At 37.4% G+C, this 25585-nt stretch overlaps 1 protein-coding gene across 1 annotated transcript in view; it reads right to left on the reverse strand.

The window, feature by feature from the left end:
• Positions 1-1431: 1431 nt before the first annotated feature.
• The window catches only part of GFPT1 (glutamine--fructose-6-phosphate transaminase 1), a 65238-nt gene continuing 41084 nt past the window's right edge, over positions 1432-25585 (reverse strand). The window contains exons 11-19 of the mRNA XM_003262496.4: positions 25072-25167; positions 21339-21436; positions 17661-17781; positions 17117-17274; positions 8971-9085; positions 8581-8708; positions 7579-7746; positions 6659-6820; positions 1432-5981 (exon numbers count right to left, since the gene is read on the reverse strand). Coding sequence (XP_003262544.1) covers positions 5937-5981; positions 6659-6820; positions 7579-7746; positions 8581-8708; positions 8971-9085; positions 17117-17274; positions 17661-17781; positions 21339-21436; positions 25072-25167 — 1091 coding nt within the window. The 3' untranslated portion in view covers positions 1432-5936. The remainder of the gene's footprint in view (positions 5982-6658; positions 6821-7578; positions 7747-8580; positions 8709-8970; positions 9086-17116; positions 17275-17660; positions 17782-21338; positions 21437-25071; positions 25168-25585) is intronic.

A 25585-nucleotide genomic window follows, 5' to 3' on the forward strand; every position in this document is an offset into this window, starting at 1 on the left:
TACAATCTTATTGTTTACCAACCTTTGGATCTCACAAATTAAGAATGTACTAGTTAAGAACCAAGGAGTTATACCCAGTTCACAATACTGTTTCCTTCACTTGCCCTTTAGATATAATGGATCTGGAATTCTCAATGAGTGTTACATGGTTTGGGAATTCTGGCAATTTTCCTTCCATGACCTCCCTATACTTATCTCCATTTCAAAATATATAAAGCTGAGTGACAGAGGCAAAAATTAATTCCTAAAGATCCAAAGGGTATACAATACCTGTCAAATTTGATATATCTGGGCAGGACATGGTGACTCACGCCTGTAATCCCAGCACTTTGGGAGGCCGAGACAGGCAGACCACTTTGAGAATAGCCTGGCCAACATGGTGAAACCCCGTCTCTACTAAAAACACAAAAATTAGCTGGGCATGGTGGCACGCGCCTGTAATCCCAGCTAATCCGGAGGCTGAGGCAAAAGACTCGCGTGAACACGGGAGGCAGAAGTTGCAGTGAGCCGAGATTGCACCACTGCACACTAGCCTGGGCAACAGAGCAAAACTCCATCTCAAAAAACAAAAAAGCCTCTGGAAAAAATGATGCATGTTGGTGGGGCAACCTTAGGCTCTGGTGCAGAAGAAGAGAGAGGGAGAGGTGGAGGAGGGAGAGAGAGAGAGAGAGACCAAAGACTGGGGTGAATTCTACAAGCAGGCAAAACATCACTTCTATCCATTCAAATCACCCTGGCATAACCGTCTCCTGAAAAACACAGCAAGTGCTATAACCACTAGGGATAGACTCTAGCTTGCTGTTCATAAAAGGATTCTGTAAGGGAAGCTTTGCTCTATAATTAACAGAGTGCCAGATATTACAGAAACTTTAGATTGTCTTGCTACTCACTCATCTTAAATATTATCCTTTCTTTTGCAACTATCAATTCACTTAAAAGTTTTAATCATTGCATACCCTGTAAACTTCCTATAAAAACATGTTATTGCAAAATGTTTAAAAAGATGTGAAAAAATATCTGTGGAGTGTGGTATCAGAAAGGGCAGAGCCTTTGTTTTATCTAATGATTCTCTCCCAAACTGGGAAGTTCGGGTAGAGACAGTGGCTTTTGGTAATATTTACGCAGTGATTTCTTATTCTTAAAATCAACAGTAATGAATAAAGTTTTGACATCAGAAATGTTTACAACTAAAGTAGACATTGATTACATTCTTAGTACAATATAATTTTTAACATAACTACAAATGTGTATATGCTTCAAATATTAGCAAATTGCTTCAAAATGAAATTCTAAGCAAGTTTTTGGTAATTTATTCACAGTTCAGGCTTACTCACTGGACTTAACAAGACATGAGGAAGAAATGACCAACTGGCTCAGTAAACTAAACATTCATTTCAAAAAACACAAAACTGAAACAAAGCAAAGATGATTCTAAAATGTCCACTTCTCAAGAAGTGTAATTTAAACAAATACCAAAAGCTTTATTTAAGCAAAAACACATTCAACCACAGAACATTCAAAAAGCTAACAGGATCATTTCTACATTCATTCTGAAAACAATGTAGTAAGAAAGGTAATTTGAGAATTTCCAAAGATGCTCTCGCTAGCCATTATTTATGGCAATTACATAACATTTTGATGTCAAGCTATTACAGACTTAAAAGTTAATATAGCATAATTTTACAATCGTGCTTTCACTATGATTTTTATTTTAACCCTGGATATTATTGGTTTGAAGCTAATATTATCAGTCCTATTGGTTGTCACTGTCACAGTTCTGAAGATATGTTTAAATTCATCAAGCTAGGAAGATATCAAAATATTAACAATCTTCAAGTATAGTGAGAAAAAAACTGATTTAAGCATTAACATTTCTAAACTTGAGACTCTAACAGTAAAAAAGTAATCTGAAACCTGTTTTCTTGGGTAAAACACTCTGCCTGGTATTCTTGTACATAAAATTTACTAAATATGTGAATATCATAAAATGAAAATATCACTCCCTTCAATTTCTTTGGCCTTCACAAATTCAATGTGACTATGATCCTTTTCAATAATACTTTCAATGACATTGCGCTTCTTTAGAAAAATCACTTAAGTTGTAGCATACAATAGTTAACATTAGTTCTTTTATTGCTATGGTATATGCTAATTTTTTTTAAAGGGGGAAAAAAAAACCCAAAGAACTTCTTAAAATGTTTGTTAAAGCAAACATTTCAGTTGGTTTCCTTTCTTTGAAAAATAATAGAAATAAATGTCAGAGTATTAATAAGGAGCCAAAACAAACAAACAAACAAAAAAACAAAAAACTCCTTTACTCCCATCCTCAGAACTAACTCAGGACAAGAGATCTGTATTCGAAAAGATAAAACAATCTCATCTCGGTAACTACCTCCTATGAAACCTAAGAGAGAAAACCTGTAATAGCTCTCTTAACCAATAGCCCCATCTGCACATCACCAAGTGCCAATCCCCTTTGGGTAGCAGTAATGCTTGTTTTTCATCTTCGCATATTAAGGACTGTTGTTAACAGATTTATGGGTCATTTGTAGCTTACTTTGCAAATACCTTTCACTTCTTATGAAACACAATATGCCCCCAAATATGGACCATTATTCAAGTAGACAAAACCACTCACTCACAGCACTTTAACAACCCACCTCCACTCCATCTTCCCATTCTCTCACCCTATGCCTTCTAATGAACCCAGTCTTTGCTAGTGATGAGTCCATCTGGGGACAAATACTGCTTTAAAGATGGTGTAATTTTCAATGCCTACCACAGTGACTCTCCCATAATAGGTATTAATAAACACTTGTTGACATAGTTATAATAAGCTAAAAATAGTTAACATTAATTTTTCTCTTTATCTTTTATTCTTATGGCATAGAATTTATTTTAAAAGACTGAAAAACTGATTCCAATGTAATAATCATTTACTGGGCCACGAGCTAGATGACAGATATGCCTCCCTGCCTAAAAAGGGCTGAAAGGAACTCTCAGTTATACATGAGTGAATTAAAACTTCAAATGTACTAAAAGAACTTTTTATATGAAGGATTCTTTATGTAGAGTATCTTTTTTGAAAAATCAGATTTTCTTATCCTATATTACACTGGTTTTAATTGGGCATGCTCACTTTAGTGGTGTGCATCATTACAATGTCTCTTTTGTGTTAAGAATTAACTTATAAAAGCATTTAAAAATCACTACATCAAATGGGATAGAGAATAAGAAGACAGGACAGAGAGGAGAAACCATGTTTTTTGTTTTGAGTCAGGAGGGTCTCACTCTGTCACTCAAGCTGAAGCACAGTGGCACAATCACAGCTCACTGCAGCCTCAACCTCCCATGCTCAAGTGATCCTACTACTTAAGCCTCCCAAGTTGCTGAGACTACAGGCGCAAGCCACCATGCCCAGCCAATTAAAAAAAAAAAAATTTTTTTTTTTTTTTTTGAGAGTCTTGCTCCTGTCACCAGGCTGGAGTATAGTGGCACGATCTGGCCTCACTGCAAGCTCCGCCTCCTGGGTTCAAGCGATTCTCCTGCCTCAGCTTCCCAAGTAGTTAGGACTACAGGCACATGCCACCACACCCAGCTAATTATTTTTAGTAAAGACGGGGTTTCATCGTGTTGGCCAGGATGGTCTCGATCTCTTGACCTCGTGATCAACCCGCCTCAGCTTCCCAAAGTGCTGGGATTACAAGCGTGAGCCACTGCGTCCAGCCAAAAAAATTTTTGTACAGACCAGGTCTCACCATGTTGCCCAGGCTGTTCTCCAACTCTTGAGCTCAAGCAATACTCCCACCTCAGCCTCCCAAAGTGGAGGCTGGTATTACAGGCTGAGCCACTGCACCCGGCAGAGAATCCATGTTTGTTTGGAAAATATCACTTCTTTGTTTTTGATTTTGGTTTTTGATATTCAGTTTAGAACTTACGCTAGCTTTCAGTATGTTTGTGTGTGTGTGTACACATGTGCTTTATAGAAAGACACACACAGAGGGAGACAGAGATTATGCAGACTAATGACTGACTTCACATATTAGTTTTAACTTAGAATGCTGAATCATACTTTAACTATAAGAAATGCTACAAACCCACACAAATTGTGTTTGTAAAATGTTAATTTACAAAACATAAGAAATGACACTATACACACACTAGCTGACTTACACAAAATAATCTTAGAAACAATTAAAGTAGATTAATATAGCTATAATAGCCATATATTATATATAGTGTAAATAGTGACCCTATTTTATTCTTAAAAAGATCAGGTTTCTAGTCACCATGTACGAAAGTCCTTCCAAATTACCTCAAAATATAACAAATCTTTCTCTAACCCTAAGACACAAGCAGAATTCTATGCTTCTCTGGCAACAACAATAACTACTAGAAAATCTTAACCTCACCAAGAAGTTCAAACAAGAAAAAAAAGAAAAGAAAGAAAAGAAAGGAAGACTTAGCTTACTTAAATAATTGTGCTAAACAGCTTACCTTCACAATTTAAAAGTAAAAACCTTTGAAAAAGAAGGACTTCACCAAAAACAAACACACTTTCCTATAGCCCTGAAGATCTGGCCACAAAAGCTCCATGAAGAAATTATTACTCACAATTTTGGGGGTATCAAATAATAATATTCTACTTTAAATATTTTAATCCAAATTGTCAACTTCCATTTCTGACACTTACAAGCTGAACATACTCCAATATCACTTTATTTATATCTTCTTTATTCCTAAATATATTTCAGGGGTAGAGCACAGAAAATACAGAGAGGAAAAATACCTAGGATATAATACTAAATTTGGTGCCTATCAGTGTAAAGCATACATACCTTTTTCTGAGCTTAGCCTACCACATATACTTAGAGTGAAATGATGAGGTCAACGACCTGCAAATCTTCCAAACAATCACAAATAACTTCCAAACTGGCACTAAGGGACTAGTTTTACGCAACAATGCAGTGAAGGAAAGTTAAAATTAACTACAGGAAATTTTTCCTTGTGACAAAGTTGAAGCGAATACTGAATTTATCAATATTAATTTAATAGCAGCTCTGTGTTGTGATTTTAAAGAACAAGATAAAATGTCATTCAGCAGTCATTTAAAAAATAAAAGACTACAGACACAAGGAAATAAAAATCACTTTTAGAGATGAAAACACAAAGTAGGAGGATACCCAATATGTACACATCCCATCTTCAAATTTAAAATCATACTGTCAGTTGTACAAAACAGCTCGAATTTAAAGTTTGTGCTACAAAATTGTGCAAATATGTTAAGGATTGAGACCCACCAACGCACTACTGTAATATTTTGCTTCCTAAATTTCTTCCACCTACAGATAATAGACAACAAGCCTGAGAAACTAAGGCTAACCAAACTTAGATATAAACCCTACCAATAAAATTTTTCAGTTTTAAGTTTTACAGTTTGATTTAAAAACAAAACAGAAACAAATTTCAAAATAAATCACATCTTCTCTTAAAACTTGGCAAACCCTTCCCAAGTATGAGCATACACTGCCACTGGCTTTAGATACTCCAATTAAATGCACTACTCTTTCACTGGTCTGAATGAAGTATGGTGAAACAAGTAACAATTTTTAGAAACATATTGTCTTCTCACATCGAAGTGGAGGGTCCAGAAATGCAACACCCAGTGTTCTTTAAAGAAAATAATAGCTAGAATCTTTCTGATACAGATCCCAATATAGATTCCATTATTCAAAGTCCTCCACAAATTACTGGGAAAATGTAAGAGGTAACTTCACAAAAATCACATATTGAGTGGAATAATTATAACTGATATATAAATAAGGATTTACTAAAAAAAGCCTTCAAAGGGTGATATTTTAAATCAAGGTTTTAAATACAAAAGCTGTCTTGTGTTGCTTAATCGTATAGTTTCGTACATTTTGTATAGATATTCTTCACTCTACAGTCACAGATTTGGCAAGATTCCGTGGGAAATCAACCTGCAAAAAGAAAAAAAAAAGCAAGATTTGAGAGATTATATAGACTGGGGAAGGGAGTGGTTGCTATAAGCAAATTATTTTTGTTTATAAAAACAGAAAACAATATGTTCATTAACCATCTGTATTACAGACTACAAAGAATTAGATTAGAAAATATAATCACATAACGTGTCCTGAAAAAAACTTAAATTGGTTAGGAAAAAGCATTCTAAAGGTGCCAGTTCACACAGAAAGAGCTACTGTGGTCCTCTACAGAAGTAGTAGCCTTCATAGGGGACACTAAAAACAAAAGCACAATGTTTTGGTTGCCACAATGGCTGAGAAACCAGGAATGCTACAAAGTCTTCAATGTGTGGGACAGTTCCAAACAAAAAAGAATTGTCCTGCCAAATGCCAATAGCTGCCCTATTAAGAGATATGGGGTTATATTAAGAAAACAGGTGGAGACTACCCAAGGTGAGTCACAATCTTGGAGGTGAACCCCAAGGTTCCTTCAAGTTCTATGGGTAAGAAGATGTTGTGATGTAACCTACAAATTGGGCCATGAAAATATAACAGGTGACAGATATATATTTGATAGATTTCTCAAACACTATTGTTAAAAATTTAGGAGAAAAAATCAGAATGTATCCAGGTAAAAAACCATCCCAAGATTTCTGCAGTGGTAGATGACTTACATCATAGCCTCTCAGCACAGCAAGGTGGAAAGCCAGCAACTGTAAAGGAATCACGCTGAGAATGCCCTGCAAGCAGTCCACTGAGTGGGGCACCTTGATCGTTCTTTTTGTGTTCTTAATGGTCTCAGTATCCTCCTTATCACAAATTACCACAGGCCGCCCCTAGGAAAGAAAATCACACACATACACAACATCACTGGTGGGCAAAGGCAGGGCTATAGCTTATGAATGTGCAAAAATTGCACTGCATAATCCATATGAAGCCTCACAGACAGACTTCTTTAAATTCCTGTGTAGTAAATCTGATTGTTATTACTTATAGTCGAGGAAACAGAAGCGTTATGGGATCTAGTAATTTGTTTAAACTCATGCAACTAAGAAATACCAGGCTTAGTACTTGACTGCAGGTTTGCCTAACTTCAAAGCTCAAGTTCCTTACCACCACATTGTGCTTAGGGAATAATAGCTTTTGGAATTTATATATAAAGCCAACTGATCTGAAGAAAACTCAATTATATAATATTAAAATAAAACCTAGATGTTAGATTTCCCCTGAAATATATTCACCAGATGAAACCCCATCTCTACCAAAAATACAAAATTAGCCAGGCGTGGTGGAGTGTGCCTGTAATCCCAGCTACTCAGGAAGCTGAGGCAGGAAAATCGCCTGAACCCAAGAGGCAGAGGTTGCAGTGAGCCAAGATTGTGCCACTGCACTCCAGGCTAGGTGACAGAGCAAGACTCCATCTCAAAAAAAAAAAGAAATTCTTAAGTATCTGATTCCTCACACGTAAACCTCAAAGGCTGTATTCCAAAGTAAATGAGTTAACACGTGTAAACATGTTTTGTAAGTCATTCAAATAAGCTAGCGTAACTCCCCTCTTTGATCCCCAAGGTGTTCTCACAGTCCCCCGACTTACCTGCCGAGCGACCACTTGCTGAAGAGCATTCTGACACTTGGCATAAGTGTGATCTCTCATGATGATCATGATCACAGGCATCAATTTATCCACCAAAGCCAGAGGGCCATGTTTCAGTTCACCAGCAAGGATGCCTTCAGAGTGCATGTAAGTAATTTCTTTGATTTTCTGATAGGAAAGAACCAGAGTTGTCTTCAATTCACTTTTCAAAAATCCATGTTTAAGTAAATATTATAAAAAGCATCTGAAATGTCAAGCCACTGTCTATCTATCCAAAAGTATTAAAGACCACTGATCTATAAATATATCTAACAAGTTAATAGATCACTATTTCTATATTATCAACAAGTAATTGGAAGTTTTACAGCTCCACAAGGACTTTTTAAAGATTTTAGATTATCATGAACATATTCATATTTCTGGCTAACCCTTTTTTTTTTTTTTAAAGACAGAGTCTCGTTCTATCGCCCAGGCTGGAGTGCAATGGTGTGATCTTGGCTCACTGCCACCTCCACCTCCTAGGTTCAAGTGATCTTCCCGCCTTAGCCTCCCAAGTAGCTGGGATTATAGTCATGCGTCACCACATCCAGCTAATGTTTTTGTATTATTAGTAGAGATGGGGTTTCACCATGTTGGCCAGGCTGGTCTCGAACTTCTGACTTCAAGTGATCTACCTGCCATGTCCTCCCAAAGTGCTGGGATTATAGACGTGAGCTGCTGTGTCCAGCCTGACCTCAATTAAATTTCTTATCTAGAGAACTTAATCTTTATTCATATTTGAACAAATTAACCCAGGTTATCATGCTAAAATGTACTCTTTTTGATTTTCACTTCTGAACAGAGTTCTCTGTTGCACTTTCTCAAAGTAAACAAACCACAATGCATATATACAGAAGCACTTTCAAAAGTTCTACCTATTTCATTCATTTAATGTAAAAGTATAACTATGTGTCAGGTCTGCAGGTCAATGGACTGATATTAATCAGAACTGAGAAAACTTACCAGTGCCCCTTCAAGACAAGTAGCATAATGATAGCCTCGTCCCATTATCAGAACTGACTTCTGATGATAAAGTTCTGTTGCTAGTTTCTGAATTTCATCATCCATGCTTAGTACTTCCTTAATCAAATCTAAGAAGTAATATTAGCAAAAAAGGACAATAAACCAAACAAATAAAATAACAATATATTGGTAGCAAACAACAAAAGACCAGTGTTTCTATTCCTCTGTGCTATCAATCAGTATGGGTATTTTTTTAATACATCAGAGCAAATGTAGAAAGATCTTACTGACTAAATAGCTACAAGCCACAGCTTCAAGGATAAGAAGAGAATTTTACCTATTACCCACTCCCTTAGACAACAAAAGTATAATCTATGAGTATCTTTGTACCAGGCAGCCGTTTCAATCCAAGCATGATCTCTTTGCGTCTTTCTTGCATGGAGATCCGATCATCACACATCATAAGGGCGAACATCACAAGGGATACAAACTGGCTGGTATAAGCCTGAAGCATCACAAAAAAGCAGGACAATTAGTTGCAGCTGCATCTTAAGAATTTAGAACTTTTAATTTTAAAAAGATGAAAATAAAATTCCCATTGCTTTTACAGTATATATTCTCTATCTTTTAAAACTACGTTAGGGCCAAGCATGGTGGCTCATGCCCGTAATTCAGCACTTTGGAAGGCCGGGGCAGGTGGATCACTTGAGCTTAGGAGTTCGAGACCAGCCTGGGCAACATAGCGAAACCCTGTCTCTAAAAAAAAATACAAAAATTAGCTGGGTGTGGTGGTGTGCACCTGTGGTCCCAGCTACTCAGGAGGATCACTTGAGCCTGGGAGGAAGAGGTTGCAGTGAACCAGGATTGCACCACAGCACTGCAGCCTGGGACAGAGGGAGACCCTGTCTCCAAAAAACAAAAATAAACTACCTTAGTAACAGTGAACTGAACCAGTACTTGGGAAATCTATCACTATTCTCCTTTCTGAATCTTAAGCAAATGACTCAACTTTTATTTCTTAGATACAAAAGCCAAACACCTTATAACCCACTGAATGCTTATAAAATTCCTAATATCCCTAAGAAAGGAAGGAAAAGATAAGCAAATCAGCATGTGCCTAACCACATTTAGTTTTTGGTGTAAGTCAAAAGACAAGTGCTTGATAAACTCTCCTTGGGGTACTTGCACTGGTATTGCTGGATTTTTTTTTTAATTGCTCTTTGATTTCCACCTTTGCCTACTGCCTGTTCCTCACTCCCAGTTTTATGTTTAAAGTTTGCATTAAAAAAAAAGAAAAGAAAAGAAAGTACAATTGTAGAAAAGTAAACAGAAATAATAATCTTTAATCTCATCTGTTAATAGAAATAATTACATTAATAATATGCTATTAATAACACTTGTGGATAATGCCTTAAAGTTTTTACTGTTTTTCTTTTCTTTACGTAGTTAAGAAAATTAATTATTGGCAGGTACAATTTTATAACTTGCTTTCACTCCTAAATAATAGTACAAGTGTAATCCTAAAACCGAACTCTGTCAAGTTACATTATAACCTTGAGCAGTTTTCATCTCTTTAGGCCTCAGATACCCCACCTGTTAAATGCACATGACACAAGATTACCATGACAATTAAATGAGACAAATGTAACTCATTCAGTTCTGTACAATCCCTGATATACAGGCTGAAAACGTACTATAAATTTTATTGATGACAGCTTGAACTAAAAGACAATTAGTTTCTTAGGATACAGAATTGTACGTATTTTAAAACTCACAATCCCACTGCCAAGACTATTTTCATTCTTACTAACTTTATGTGACTGTGAGATGTGCCTGTTTTGTCAAGTTCTGTGAAATATTGAGAATTATCTCCTTAGCGAACTTTTACCATTTTGACTGCTGGACAATGAACCTTCACTACTATTTTAGCATATATATCTTGAATCCTAAAGCTAAGCTTTTTCATGTTTGTTGACCATTTATATTTTCTCTTTTGACAACTGACTTTGTTGTCCCTCACCTGTTTTTCAACTTGAGTTTGTTTATTCAAATTGGTTTTAAGAAGGTAGTTATTGTTCAAAACAAAAAAATTAGAAAAATGCTACATTAATGTTTCGGTGGTCAGATTCTACTCTGAAGTCTGAAGTTTGCAGATATGCCTACAGATTTTTAGAGTTTACCACTTTCTTATTCTATATTATTAACGTAATATTTTAAATTACTATATATGTTACCATTTTTCTGGATTTAGTAAGAAATTTGCATTTTTGGTTTGATGTAACGAGGGTTTTAATGTAATTTATGTTAGATTTTGCATTTTTTTCATTACTGTTATATTTTAACCTGACTGAATGACTGATTCTCATGTCATTGTATTAGTATTGTGAATAATCATGTGAAATGTTTTGAGACAGAGTACTATATTTGTGAATATAATTTTATGGTTTTTTTCACTTAGTAAGAACCTTTCTGTGTGGAAAACTAAGAAAATTGCTTTCTGCTGTATAATCTGGCATTCATTGTAGATTAAAGCTTATTTTTCTGTGAATAAAACGTATTCAATAAAATACTATTCTTTAAAATTAAAAAAAGAAGGTAGTTATTGCTATGTCTCAAATATTTTTTCTCATCATGGACTGACCTTTTATATTGGTGCTGACTGACATAATTTTTTAACTTTTACGTAGTACTTTTAGACTCAGATAATCCTTCCACATCCTACATAAACTAAGTATTATTAAATTTTCTTACTTCTGTTTTCATTGTTCCTTTTTATTTTTTTAACATTTTCCTTTTTAGTCTGTTTGAAATTAATTTTAGTGCAAGTTGAAGGAACACTAATTCTAACCCAAGATATGTCATTTCTTTACAAAACAATCTTCCTTCCCATTTAAAAATGTGGCATTTTCATCAATTTGTGCTAGGAATTTAATGCTACTTCCCTCTATTTATCACTTTGGCCACACATTCTAAATTTTTACCCATATTATTCATTGTTTACTTTTTTCTAGTAAGTCTTTTTTTTTTTTTTTTTTTTTTGAGATACAGTTTTGCTCTTGTTGCCCAGGCTGGATTGCAATGGCGTGATCTCGGCTCACTGCAACCTCAGCCTCCTGGGTTCACATGATTCTCCTGCCTCAGCCACCCCAAGTAGCTGGGATTACAGGCACCCGCCACCACGCCCAGCTAATTTTCTTGTATTTTTTTAGTAGAGACGGAGTTTCACTATGTTGACCAGGCTGGTCTTGAACTCCTGTCCTCAAGTGATCTGCCCAAAGTGCTGGGATTACAGCGTGAGCCACCATGCCCGGCCTCTAGTAAGTCTTTCTTAATGGTAGTTCTGATTTTTTTTAATCCAATAGTTATTTTGAAAAACATTTTTATGTTTCAGATATTTGAGGCTTTTATTTATATCTCTTTCAGTAGGTTATTGTGCTGTTGTCAGTTACGGTGTTAGATAAAATTTTAGCTTTAGGAAATTTATTCTGAGGGGTGTGTGTGTACGTGCATAGATTATATGCTGAATTTCTATTACTATTCTCATGATAAGGGATTACTCCATTAGTGATTTCCTGGCATGATGTGGATAATGAGACTCCCTCTAAAATAAAATCACAGTCTGGTAACTCCCTATCATCCCAATAGTTAAATGAGACTCCCTGTTTCCTCCTGCTGGACTTCTCAGCCTCCAGCTGCTCACATGGTCCTCCACAACTGCCTCCCTGTACACCTATTATATTCCACCAGCAGACTGGAATCTTTTCCCATAACACTAAAGTGAATTTGGAGTCCTCTGCCTCCAAGACTAATGAGCACATCTATATTCTAAATTCCAGACTCTTCCAGTCTACTTCTTCCTACTGTGGTTTACTTTTCAATAAATCAATTAATCACAAAACATACTACCAGGTCAGAGGTATCTTGGACCCCGGAATACTTAAACTGTTTCCAATCCAAACTGATCAGATAATGAGTATTCCAGTTCCTGTAGCCCATAACTAAAAATGTTATTCTACAAACTAGTGTTTATTTGTTTGAACTGAAACCATCTGAACACTAGTTTTTAAGTACAAATATTAAACGGAGCAACTTTAATCCATATGTTTTTCCATTGCATTGCTATTACAGTTTAATTTCTAATTTCAATTTCATATTTTTAATTTCATCAATACATATCAGGAAACCAATTATGAGGAAAAATAAGCTATACCCTACATTCAGAATCTACTGAGGTTTGAAAGAGTTTACCAGGAAAATGCTGACTCTGAAATTTTAAACTTGGTTTTTCTTTTTGTTCAGCCAAAAACAAAGTTACATTTTTATTTTTTTAAATCAACAAAAGTCAGCACTGTGGTGAAATTCTAAACACCTGCAATAACATATAAAAATTGCTGAACCTACCATTTATACCCATCAATTCCTCCAGAAGTATCAAATTGTCTATGGTCTGATACTACGAGAAACTCAGTAAGATCCCTCTAATCCTGACAGTTTTTCAGGCAAAGTTGAGAATTTATAGGCAAGATCACAGAATTCTTCTATGTGCTCCATCACTGGGCCCAGGGATTAGGATCAATAATCAACTTTTGGCTGGGCGCGATGGCTTACGCCTGTAATCCCAGCACTTTGGGTGGCCAAGACAGGTGGATCACGAGGTCAGGAGTTCGAGACCAGACTGGCCAACATGGTGACACCCAGTCTCTACTAAAAATACAAAAATTGACCAGGCGTGGTGGCAGTTACCTGTAATCCCAGCTACTTGAGAGGCTGAGGCAGGAGAATCACTTGAAACCGGAGGGCGGAAGTTACAGTGAGCAGAGATCACACCACTGCACTCCAGCCTGGGCAACAACAGTGAAACTCCATCTCAAAATAATAATAATAATAGTAATAATAATAAACTACTTTCAATACCCATTAACATAAAAACTCTTATTTGCCACCTGGAATGGTCTGGGACTAAATAACCCAAAACTTTTTGTAAGTAACTAAGCCCAAAATGTTTAAGACATTTGAATAAAATTACTTTAGAATCCATGAAAAATGAAATACCAAATTGTCATACTTACTAAATTTTTTGAGTCATTTTTGAAAAAAATTAAAGTCTGTACTAAAAAGACGCTAATTTTTCTTATACAGGTGGTAACCATTGGGGTAATGGGTAAAAAGTATGTAAGACTTCTCTGTACTATCTTTGCAACTTCCTATATAGTTATTTCAAAATAAAAAGATATTTAAAAAAAAGATTTGCAGAAAGAAAGAACTAATGATACAAATAACAACATGAACAAATCTCAAAAACTTCAGGTTAGGCTAGTCCAATAATGGGTCATCAGAACTCATTAACATTAGCGTTACTAAAGTTGGTATACAATACCTCACTGCTAAATTTAACTGGCTTTATTTAAAAAACAAACTTCAGGCTAAATGAAAGAAGCTAGACACACAAGACGTGTTATACAATTCCATTTACAAGAATTTTCTGGAAAATGCCACAATACAGCAAGAGAAAACGGTAGTTCCTGAGTATAAGGCTGGAGGGTAGGAGTGAGGATTGACTATAAAGAAACACAAAGGAATATTTCAGGTGATCATCTTCTAAAACTGGATTGTGATAACAGTTGTACAGCCAAATGAATTTACTAAAACTGTACACTTGGTGAATATGCTATGGTAGAAGCTGGATGGTAGGTATACCAATGCTAATGTAAAATTTTTATTTTTTTTTTAAGTCAGGGTCTCACTCTATCATCCAAGCTAGAGTGTAGTGGTGTGATCATGGCTCACTGCAGCCTCAAACTCCTGGGCTCAAGGGATCCTCCTGCCTCAGCCTCCTGAGTAGCTGGGACTACAGGCACGCGCCACCATGCCCTGCTAATTTTTGTATTTTTTATAGAGATAAGGTCTCACTATGATGCCTTGGCTGGTCTTGAACTCTTGGCCTCAAGTGATCCTCCCACTTCAGCCTCCCAAAGTGCCAGGATAACAGGTGTGAGCCACTGCACCCAGCCTATAGGTAAAATTTTTAAAACTCTGCTGTATATTTGAAAATCATCATCATAAAATGTTGAGGCAAATTAAAGTTCTCATAAACAAAGGAATGAGAAATGTAAAATATATATTTCCCTTGGCAGCTCACAATTCCAGAAACATTTTATGAAAAGATTAAGTCAATGGCATCCATCCAATCAAACAATCCCATATCCCACATACACCATGTTGTAGCCCTCGTTTCACAATCTGTTATAAATAAAGAGGCTCTGGGATTCCAATCCCCCAATCAAATCCTTAAGTGCTACTAAAGGTGGCTGGTAATTTATTCAGCCACAGGATGGAAACCCAAGCACAAACATGTAACACGTTTTAATTACCATATGGAGAAAATTCAAGTTTCAGCACTCTGTAAACTATAGTGTTAGCAATATCGAAATACGCAAGAAATAAAAATCTCACTCAGGAGTTTTTATGCCTGTAACCCCAGCACTTTGGGAGGCCAAAGCAGGCAGATGGTTTGAGCCCAAGAGTTCGGGACTGGCCTGGGCAACATGGTAAAACTCCGTCTCTACAAAAAAAATACAAAAATTAGCCAGGCATGGGTAGTGGCCTGTACCCGTAGTCCCAGCTACTCAGGAGGCTAAGGTGGGAGGATCACCTGAGCCTGGGAAGGTCCAGGCTGCAGTAAGCCATGATTGCACCACTGCACTCTATCTACACTAGATGACAAAGAGGAGAGATCCTGTCTCCAAAAAAAAAAAAAGGTGGGGGCCAGGTACAGTGGTTCATGCCTGTAATTCCAGCACTTCGGGAGGTCGAGGCAGGCAGATCACTTGAGGTCAGGAGTTCAAGACAAGCCTGGCGAACATGGTGAAACCCCATCGCTACTAAAAATACAAAAATTAGCCAGGCGTGGTGGCAGGTGCCTGTAATCCCAGCTACCTGGAAGGCTGAGGCAGGAGAATCGCTTGAACCCAGGAGGCTGGGGTTGCAGTGAGCTGAGACCACGCCACTGCACTCCAGCCTGGTCAACAGAGTCCGTCTCCAAAAAAAAGGAAAAGAAAAGAAGAATTTTTATGTAATTATCACAAACTTTCTACAAAAAATTCTCTGTGAGAATCTTTAAGGGAAAAGAATTCAAATGGGGTTATGTACACATTAACATTGACTTCCACAATCCTTTAATTAAACTCAAATCCACCAATATCCCAACATCTTATTAGATAATCAGCAAGAAATATCAAACTTAAGCAGAAAAATATTGAGAAAACAAAAATGTGAAATCATAAAAAGTAACACATTGGGCAATATAGTGAGACCCCATCTTAAAAAAAAAAAAAAAAAAAAAAAACTAGCCTGGTGCATCTGTAATCCCAGCCACTCAGGAGGCTAAGGCAGAGATCACTTGAGCCCATGAGTCTGAGGCTTCAGGGAGCTATGATTCCTGTCACTGCACTCTAGCCCCAGCCTGGGTGACAAAACAAGACCCTCTCTCTAAATGACAAACAAACAAACCTAAAACCCCAAAAAAACACTTGTGGAGGGATAACATCTCTTGTATTTATACAACTTTCTAAGATTTCCTATTTTTATTAGCCTCCTAAATTTATGCATATTCCAATTCCAAAGAGCAAAGTAGTCTTACTAGGCCTTCAAAAAATAAGACAGTACCTTTAAACCTCCCCAGGGCAATATCTAAAGAGAAAGATATTGTCATACAATACTCATTAAAAATTTTTTTTTAATTGCCAAATTTTAAATTTTTTTTTTTTTTTTTAGATGGACTCTCGCTCTCACACAGGCTGGAGTGCAGTGGTACAATCTCAGCTCACTGAAACCTCCACCTCCCAGGTTCAAGTGATTCTCTTGCCTCAGCCTCCCAGGTATGCTGGGATTACAGGCACATGCTACCACACCTAGCTAATTTTTGTATTTTTAGTAGAGATGGGGTTCACCATGTTGGCCAGGCTGGTCTTGAACTCCTGAGCTCAAGTGATCTGCCTGCCTCAGCCTCCCAAAGTGCTGAGATTACAGGCGTGAGCCACCATGCCTGGCAGTTGCCAAATTTTATACCAAAGGTGTATTCCTCCTTACAAACTTTAAGAGGTAGTATGTATATTTTTACATTATTTATTAGAAACCATAAATAGGTAAATAAAAATTCCAAAAATGGTTAAAGTGTATGTTTCTAATTTGTTACTTTTCAAATTCCAGACTATACTTCATAAAAGAAGGGGATGTTATATACTTGTTATGTATCCTACTGTGCCTAGCAGGAGGGCAGTAAGCAATAGACAAGGATAGCCAGCAGAGACCTTTTCAAAATGGACTTACATTATATACATAAGTCCCTTTTAAACTCTATTAGGAAGAGGGAGAGAATGACAAGTCTTTTATCTATCTGACCCTTAAGTCCTACAATAATTACAATGATTAGTAAAATGTGTGAGTTCTATAACTGCTAACAAAAATAAGATACAGACTAGTCTGCTTCACTGACACTATGATTAAATAATCATCAAGAAATGAGTCAAGAATTTACCTTTGTACTGGCCACACCAATCTCAGGACCAGCATTAATATGAACTCCACAATCTGTCTCCCGTGATATAGAACTGCCAACTGTGTTTGTGATCCCCACAGTTAAAGCTCCTCTCTCCTTACAGTACCGAAGACCCATCAAAGTATCTGCTGTCTCACCTGTGTAAAAAGTAGGACAACCATAACACACAGAACAGTTTTAGCATATGCTGTTTCTTAGGAGCAAAAACAAATTGACCACACTTTCAACAATATTACTTGTTTTAAATAAAATAAAAAACATCCGCTTAATAAATGTACAAAACTTTAAGTAATATGGCTTGTCAGGATCTCTCTTCCTTCTCTGTCATTGAAAATCCAGCTTGAACATAAAAGGTGTTCATTTTTACTAATTCATAAAGAATTATGTAACATTAAAATAAATCTGTGTTCATCAAGTCATCTGCAATGCCAGTTTATCTTTAAATATCAGCTTTTGCCAAGATATGCTAGAATTATTAGAAAGAATAACTTTCCTTCCCTTTAAGTCTTTAAAATTAACACACCTGATTGACTAAGGAAAAAGCAAACATCATCTCGAAAGACTGGTGTGTTTCTGTCCAGGAAGTCACTTGCTAGTTCTACCATCACAGGCAACTCAGTCAGCTCCTCAAGAACTTGACGTGTCTGCAGAGAAAAGATGACTTGGTCACAGAACTTGCCTTCAAATACTCTTTCACTGGACTTCTTTGGATTCAATGTATAGTTTTTGCTTTTTCTGATTACAAAAATGACATGTTAGAAAATAAAACAACCCAGATTAAAATATTGTAAAAAAAATCAAAATCCTACCACTTGAGATAAGCATGGCTAACATTTTACTATCAGTCTCTTTAGACAACTATCTATGTATACTTTTTTTTTTTGAGACGGAGTCTCGCTCTGTCGCCAGGCTGGAGAGCAGTGGCACAATCTCGGCTCACCATAACCTCCGCCTCCTGGGTTCAAGCGATTCTCCTGCCTCAGCCTCCTGAGTAGCTGGGACTATAGGTGTGCGCCACCATGCCCAACTTAGTAGATATGGGGTTTCACCATGTTGGCCAGGATGGTCTCGATCTCCTGACTTCATGATCTGCCCGCCTCAGCCTCCCAAAGTGCTGGGATTACAGGCGTGAGCCACTGCGCCTGGCCACATACATTCTTATAAGGAAACATACCCACACATATAAAACATTTTGAGAAGTGGAAAGAGCATGGTTCTGAGTCAGCTTGTGTGTTATCTCTAACTTCCCAATTCCTAATCTTTAAAATGAAAATTCATGTAATACCCATGTCAGTGAGGGGTTTCAAATCAGTTAACAGATGTACAAATATATAGAGAAAAATTAAACACTTTAAAAGTACAACGTATTCATAAATATGACCATTTCCCAAAAGAAGTCAATATATTTTAGAAATCTTGTTTAAGAGGGCTCACTATTTTCAACCTTTGTGGCATGGGGCAGGGGGAATGAAGTAGGGAGCAGTATGCCTCTGTGCAAAGGGTAGTTTAACCTTCATTTCAGTAAATTTCCATTCTAATTATTTTTATACTAAACATCGGAAAATCAAAAACAACAGAAAAATTATCTTTTAGGCAGCAAAAACTTTAAGCTCAACCAATGTATACATTTAGTGTTGCTTTAATTCTAACTCTGGAGCTCACCTATCCTGACAGCCTTTCACCAGCCTCTTCAGGCAAGTGACCCTCCCCATCTCTCACCCATCTCAGCTTTCCTCCTTATCAGCAATAAAGAACTTAAAGGTGCCCTTATTTCATAGCCCTTTAACTTTTGCTTGCCCACAAATTTGAACAGAATCGTTTTACTTGGTTCCCCCAAAAATACTAAATAACTTTGATTTGGCATTTTTTAACAATATTACAACATCATGTAAAGAAAATCATTGAAGATGAAATGCTCCTATTTTTTATTATTCTTTTCCATTAATATATTTTATTGTACATAATTAAGTTACCGACACTAAAATGCTAAATGTTTTCCCACAAATAAATGTAAACCAAACCTTTTCACCCGGTTTATAATATAAATGTTACATTGGAATCATATTCTTCAAAATAAAAAGATGGGGAAAGAAGAGAGAAAGATAGAAATCTGGAGGCTTACCAGATATTTAAAAGTAATAAACCCCAAAAAAGTAATCTCAAGATTTATCTGTGCTAATTAATAGTTTATTCTTTTAGTTAGGGCAACTTTTTTTTTTTTGGTTAAAAATGGGGTCTTGGTTTGTTGCCCAGGCTGGAGTGTAGTAGCTATTCAGAGGCATGATTATAGGGCACTGTGGCCTCGAATTCCTGGTCTCAAGTGATCCTCCTGCCTCAGCTTCTGAGTAGCTGGAACTATAGGCACACACCACTGCACCCAGCTGCAAACAACTTTTTATAAATACACAAAATGACATATTTCCATCACAATAGAGTAACGATGCTATAAATTCCACTGAATGCCACTACAAAACCTAGAGAAAATTAAAATTTTGAAAAGCATATTAAGTAGGCTATACTTAAATCATTTATGCCTAGTGTTCCATCATTGGAACGCTAAGCTTGTGGGAGTTATTTACATCCTACTGCTCAAGGTCATCACCAAGGTCTTATGATTTTTCACAAAAAAATTTTGCAAGCTCTGACATAAATGGGTTAAGAATGATTAGAGTGTAGTCAGTTATTATTCAGGATATAGATACTAAAAAAAACATGCAAATGTGTCATGAAACAACAACAAAAATGTAAAACAGGATAAAATAAATGGTACTACTTTGTCTGATAAACCACAGGGGGATTTCTAATGTTTGTTAACTACAGTAGTCTTGGCATCCACAAAACAACAAAAAATCTTACATTAGAGAATTCTAACAGAGCGTAAAATTTCTGCCCCAAAATTGTCTTAGCATTAGATGAAGCATTTAATCAAATTTTCTATTTCTGAATAGAGGGCTAATTCAGCAATAGATCTAAGCTACCACTAATGTGTTTATGTCTTTCTTCTTCCCGTGTTCAAAATATTTTTTTTTTTTTTTTGAGACAGGGCCTGGTTTTGTCGCCCAGGTTGGAGTGCAGCAGTGCAATCTAGGCTAACTGCAGCCTCACCTTCTGGACTCAAGCGATCCTCCTGCTCAGCCTCCCAAGTCGCTAGGACTACCGGGAGTTGCCACCATACCCCGATAATTTTTCTTTTTGTAGAGACGGGGTCTCGCTATGTTGCCCAGGCTCAAACTCCTGGCGTCAAGTGATCCTCCCACTTTGCCCTCCCGAAGTGCTGGGATTACAGGTGTGAGCCACAACGCCCAGAGAAAACAATCACTTTTTTAGACCTCTACCCTTCAATATTACATAGACTTTCTGTTTAGGACCATATAACTTTGGGGGAGGAGGGGAGGAGGTATATGGTGTAGTCTTAGAAAAGAGCAAAGCTTGTTGAGATGCAAGGGCAGGTGACCAGATAGTTTCACTCACTGCTTAAATAAATGGCTCCTAATATTTATGCCTCAGCAAATAAAAAAATTATGTCATGAACTTTGGAAATCAATCCTAAAAGCAGAAATTGAATGTAAAGGTCTTCTGTTTATAACAGTTGACATCAGCAGCACATAAACTGTCTCTTTCTAAGGAAACTACATGGGCAAATATTGGTCCTTTATTGGAGTAAAAGACCCTCATATACCTATGCTTCTGCACTGACAATACACGTTTTTGATACTGAATTTCAGCTTCTAAAAGAACAATTTAAAGAATAAAATCTGATTTAAAAAAAAAGCAGACTACCTTTCTTTGCAGTAATGTGCCCACAAAGTAAAACTGCATTGAGGTTCACACATGATGCGGGCCACCTGTCTAGGACAAGTGAACAATGCTAAGCAAAACCCAAAGACAGCTCTTATACATGTAGGCAAGCTCCCTAGGCTACAAGTCTAGGACAGTACAGAAGCTCTCCCCCTCTTGGCCTTTCATGAAGTCCGTTGCAGGAGGTCTATCTGTATATCTAGGGACTTTTTCTATAGATCTTCCACTGATAAATAATTCCAAGCAGCTGGTAAATTTCTCCCCTTACCTTCTTTTTTATCACAAAAGGGAAAAGATAACACATTAACAAAACATAGTTTTACATAGTATGTTATTAGACTACTACTTGGTCTATAGATATTCTTTAATATTCAACATAACTAAAATTTTAAAAAGCACTTACTGCTACACCAGCATGGTAACTTGTTCCACAAGCAATAAGAATCAAACGCCGGCATCTCTGGATCTCCTTTATGTGATCCTTCAAACCACCCAAATTCACTGAAATAAAAGTTTGTGTACATAATTATTTAGCAAAGAACCATGTGAACTAGGCAATCGCATTTTATGAGTATCTACTGCCAATATAAGGAAGAATACTGCTGTTTTAAAGAATTAATATTCCTCCTGGAAAGCATAGTTCTCTGTAATTTTGAAAAGTAAATTAAATAAGTCATAACGGGCCCCCCCCAAACTTGTAACTGACCTTAGTCACCTCTCTACATCCCCACACAATTACAGCATTTATTACATTCTACCTTAGTTAGTCATTTTTACATTCTTCTCTTTGAAAGTTAACTTAAAGGCAAAAGTAGAGGGACACAGAAAACAGACCATTAGATGTAGAGGGCTGGAGCTGGAGAAGGGGTTGACAATAGGGTGCTAGGAAATTTTCAGAGTGATGGAACTGTTCTACATCTTGACTTTGTAGAGGTAATGATTATGACTATGTTGTAGAGGTTTATCAAACTTAGACACTAGGAATGGTGAATTTTATTATATCTAATTATGTCTCAATAAACCTGTCTGGGAAAAACATTATCTCAGTTACGTTTATTTCCCCTCTGGTGCCCAGAAAGGCGCTCTGTAGAGTAACACAAACCCACTCTCCTCTCAGTCTTTGCCGTCCCCATTCCCCTAATGCTTCAATCAAAATGCCTGATTGTTCTGATCCCTCCACATTTATCTTCAAACCCAGCATCTCTCCCTGGACGACAGCAACATTCTCCAGTTCTCTCTTCTGTTCTCCACCTCCTGGAGTCTGCTCTCCATATGCTACCAGAAGGATCTCTTACAGTGATCCTTTAAAAACATAAAGACCATCCAACAAAGTCTGCCCTCTTTTTCATTTTCAGTTTCTATAGCTATTTACATGTTGTTCTCCATGTGTCTTGTCCAGAAATCCTTCCACACAGGCTAGTTTTCTACCTGTGAGAAATTCCCATTCAACATTCATTCAACTGGTCAACTAAAATTCCCTAAGCACCCACCAAGTAAATATAGTGGTCAAGGCACTGAGAGCTTCTGGACTCAAACAATTTCAAATCTGGCTGAGGAGAATGACAGGTACCTCCTCGTGGGCCTCATCTTGCTGCTCTCTGAACCATTTTCAGCTGTCTACTCTGCCCCTGCTCTCTTCATCTCCCCATCTTCTTTTTTTTTTTGAGACAGAGTCTTGCTCTGTAGCCCAGGCTGGAGTGCAGTGGTGCAATCTCAGCTCACTGCAACCTCCGCCTCCCAGGTTCAAGCAATTCTCTAGCCTCAGCCTCCTTAGTAGCTGGGATTACAGGCCGCGAGCCACCACACCCAGCTAATTTTTTTCTATTTTTAGTAGAGAGGGTTTCACCATGTTGGCTAGGCTGGTCTCAGACTCCTGACCTCAAGTAATCCACCCAACTTAGCCTCCCAAAGTGCTGGGATTACAGGTGTCAGCCACCGCGCCCAGCCACCCCACCTTCTTTTTTATCTTAGTTATACTATAAAACCAAGGTATGTGTTTTACCTTTTATCTTTTGAATATGTTCTCCTTTTTGAATTTTAATAATGAAAGAAGGTATTTTTCTCTATTTTAAAAAATTAGCAAGTAGCAAACAAAACCAAACAAAATAAAAAGTGTCACTAGCTTCCCAAATAATTTATAATCAAATCCAAACTACTTACTTTGGCCTTCAGGTCCCATACGACCTGTCTCCTGCTTACCCTGACCTAATATCCTAGCACATCCCCTCTCACTCAGGCCACACCAGCCAGACTGGCCTTCTTGCTGTTACTGCACTAGACCAAGCCTGTTTATGTACCTCTGCCTACAGTGTTTTCCACAGACCCTGGCATTAATTACAAATGTTTGGGAAGAAAGGAAACAACAGTAAAAGACTGGATCAGGGTCATGCAAAGGCAAAGACTCAATACAAAAGCAAAGCAAAAACAAAAAAAAAAGGCAGACCAACTACCAGAAAGACCTGTATTGCAGATGATGACAAAGAATGACATGGATGTAAGACAGTGAGATTAGCTGGCCACGGTGTTTCCTTAAAATTAGTCCTAGAAATTTCTGGTGGCTGAGGAGAGTTGGTATAGTTCTGAAAGGAGCTGCCCAAAGCTCTAAATTTGATGCTTTTGAGAAAAGCCTGCTCCCTTTTGAGATGAGATAGGCCATCACTACAGGCAAAAGAAAGAATGCCTGATGGACAGGGGAGGGGATGGAGAGCACTTAGAACAATGAATACATGGGGACTAGTTTGGTTCAATAAATGACTAACAATGTGACCTTTGGCAAACTGAAAGCCTCAATCTCCTCATCCTAACAACAAAAAAGATGACAGCTATCCTGTTTTATTACAGAACTTTTATGTACATAATACAGATATAAGAACTCTTTTTTTTTTTTTTTTTTTTTTGAGAGAGGTCTTTCAACCAGGCTGCAGTGCAGTGGTGGAGTCAGAGCTCATTGTAGCCTCAACCTACAGGGCTCAAGCAATCCTCCCACCTCAGGCTCTTCAGTAGCCAGGGCTACAGGCACCCACCACCACACCCAGCTAATTTTTAAAAAATTTTTAGTAAAAAGGAGGTCAGGCTGGTCTAGAACTCCTGAGCTCAAGCGATCCTCCCGCTTTGGGTTCCCAAAGCGCTGGGATTACAGGCATGAGCCACTGCACCCAGCCAAAAGTACTTTTTAAAACCGTGAACTTCCCAAAGTTTGTCTCATTTTCTTCCCTTATAAAACAAATCTTTTTCCTGACCTCATTTCCATAAATACCATAAAAGAATTTACTGCTACTCTCCCAGTTCTTCCAGCTCAACCATCTTCAACAACCCCCTCTGTCAATAGAGGCAGATACAATTCCTCTGGTGGTGCATGCCTGTAATCCCAGCTACTTGGGAGGCTGAGGCAGGAGAATCGCTTGAACCCGGGAGGCAGCAGCTGCAGTGAGCCGAGATGGCACCACTGCACCCCAGCCTGGGCAACAATAGCAAAACTCTGTCCTAAAAAAAAAAAAGAGTAGTGTTGTACTCTCACCTCTACCTTAAAAATGTAGGAGGGTACAGGTTATCCAAAGGCATCAGGCAAATACCTGAAAGACCTCTGGGGAAGTTCACACTTTTACTTATTTATACACTCAGAAAGGAAACCTAGGCTAGGCAGATACATGTAAGCTGCCCAGCAACGGGACCAGGTCTCATTCTTCTTAGAATTCACAGTACCTACGACAGTCCCTGGTACACAATGGGTGACCTATACATAAAATTTACCATTTTAACTATTTTTAAATGTACAATTCAGCGACATTAAGCACATTCACATTATTATGCAACCATCACTACAATCCATTTCTGTAATTTCATCATCCCACAACTGAAACTCTGTACCCTTTAAACAGTAACTCCCCATTTCCCCTCCCTACAGCCCTTGGTAACCATTAATCTACTTTCTGTTTCTGTGAATCTGACTATTCTAGATATCTTATATAGGTAGAATCATACACTAAAGAACTTTTTCCAAGATGGCTGGGCTCCACTGATGGCTGGCAGCTGTAGTTGTTCCACAAGGCTATTAAGGGCAATGAACTTTCAGGTTGTTAATGGCACCTCCTACTGTCAGAGACACTGAAATAATAAAATAATTCATATGTAATTACCAGTATAGTCATCAAAGTTGACTCTTCCTCTCATTGTGTTCACGACAGACTCTGGCTGCTCAAATATTTCCTTCTGCATAAATGAACTGAAGTTGCCTACAGTAATAGAAATCACATAATTAAAACAAAAACAAATCAAAGAATAAGAAAAGAATTTGTACACAACTAAGTCTCTCTCCTTTAATATAATCTTGGTAAATAAAATATAACAAAAGGTCATGCAATAGACATGACTGCCTAAAAGATTGGGTGAATATATTTTACTCTATGTGGAAAAAAGTAACAGTAAAAGTCACTTTTAATTAACTTCATACTTGAAATGTGCAGTTAAAACAAGTGAATGAGACAAGCTTTTTTTTTTGAGACGGAGTCTTGCTCTGTTACCCAGGCTGGAGTGGAGTGGCGTGATCTAGGCTCACTGCAATCTCGGCCTCCTGTATTCAAGCGATTCCCCTGCCTCAGCCTCCTGAACAGCTGTGACTACAGGCGTGTGCCACCAGGCCCGGCTAGTTTT

Source organism: Nomascus leucogenys, chromosome 14, assembly GCF_006542625.1.
Source record: "Nomascus leucogenys isolate Asia chromosome 14, Asia_NLE_v1, whole genome shotgun sequence".
Lineage (NCBI taxonomy): Eukaryota > Metazoa > Chordata > Mammalia > Primates > Hylobatidae > Nomascus > Nomascus leucogenys.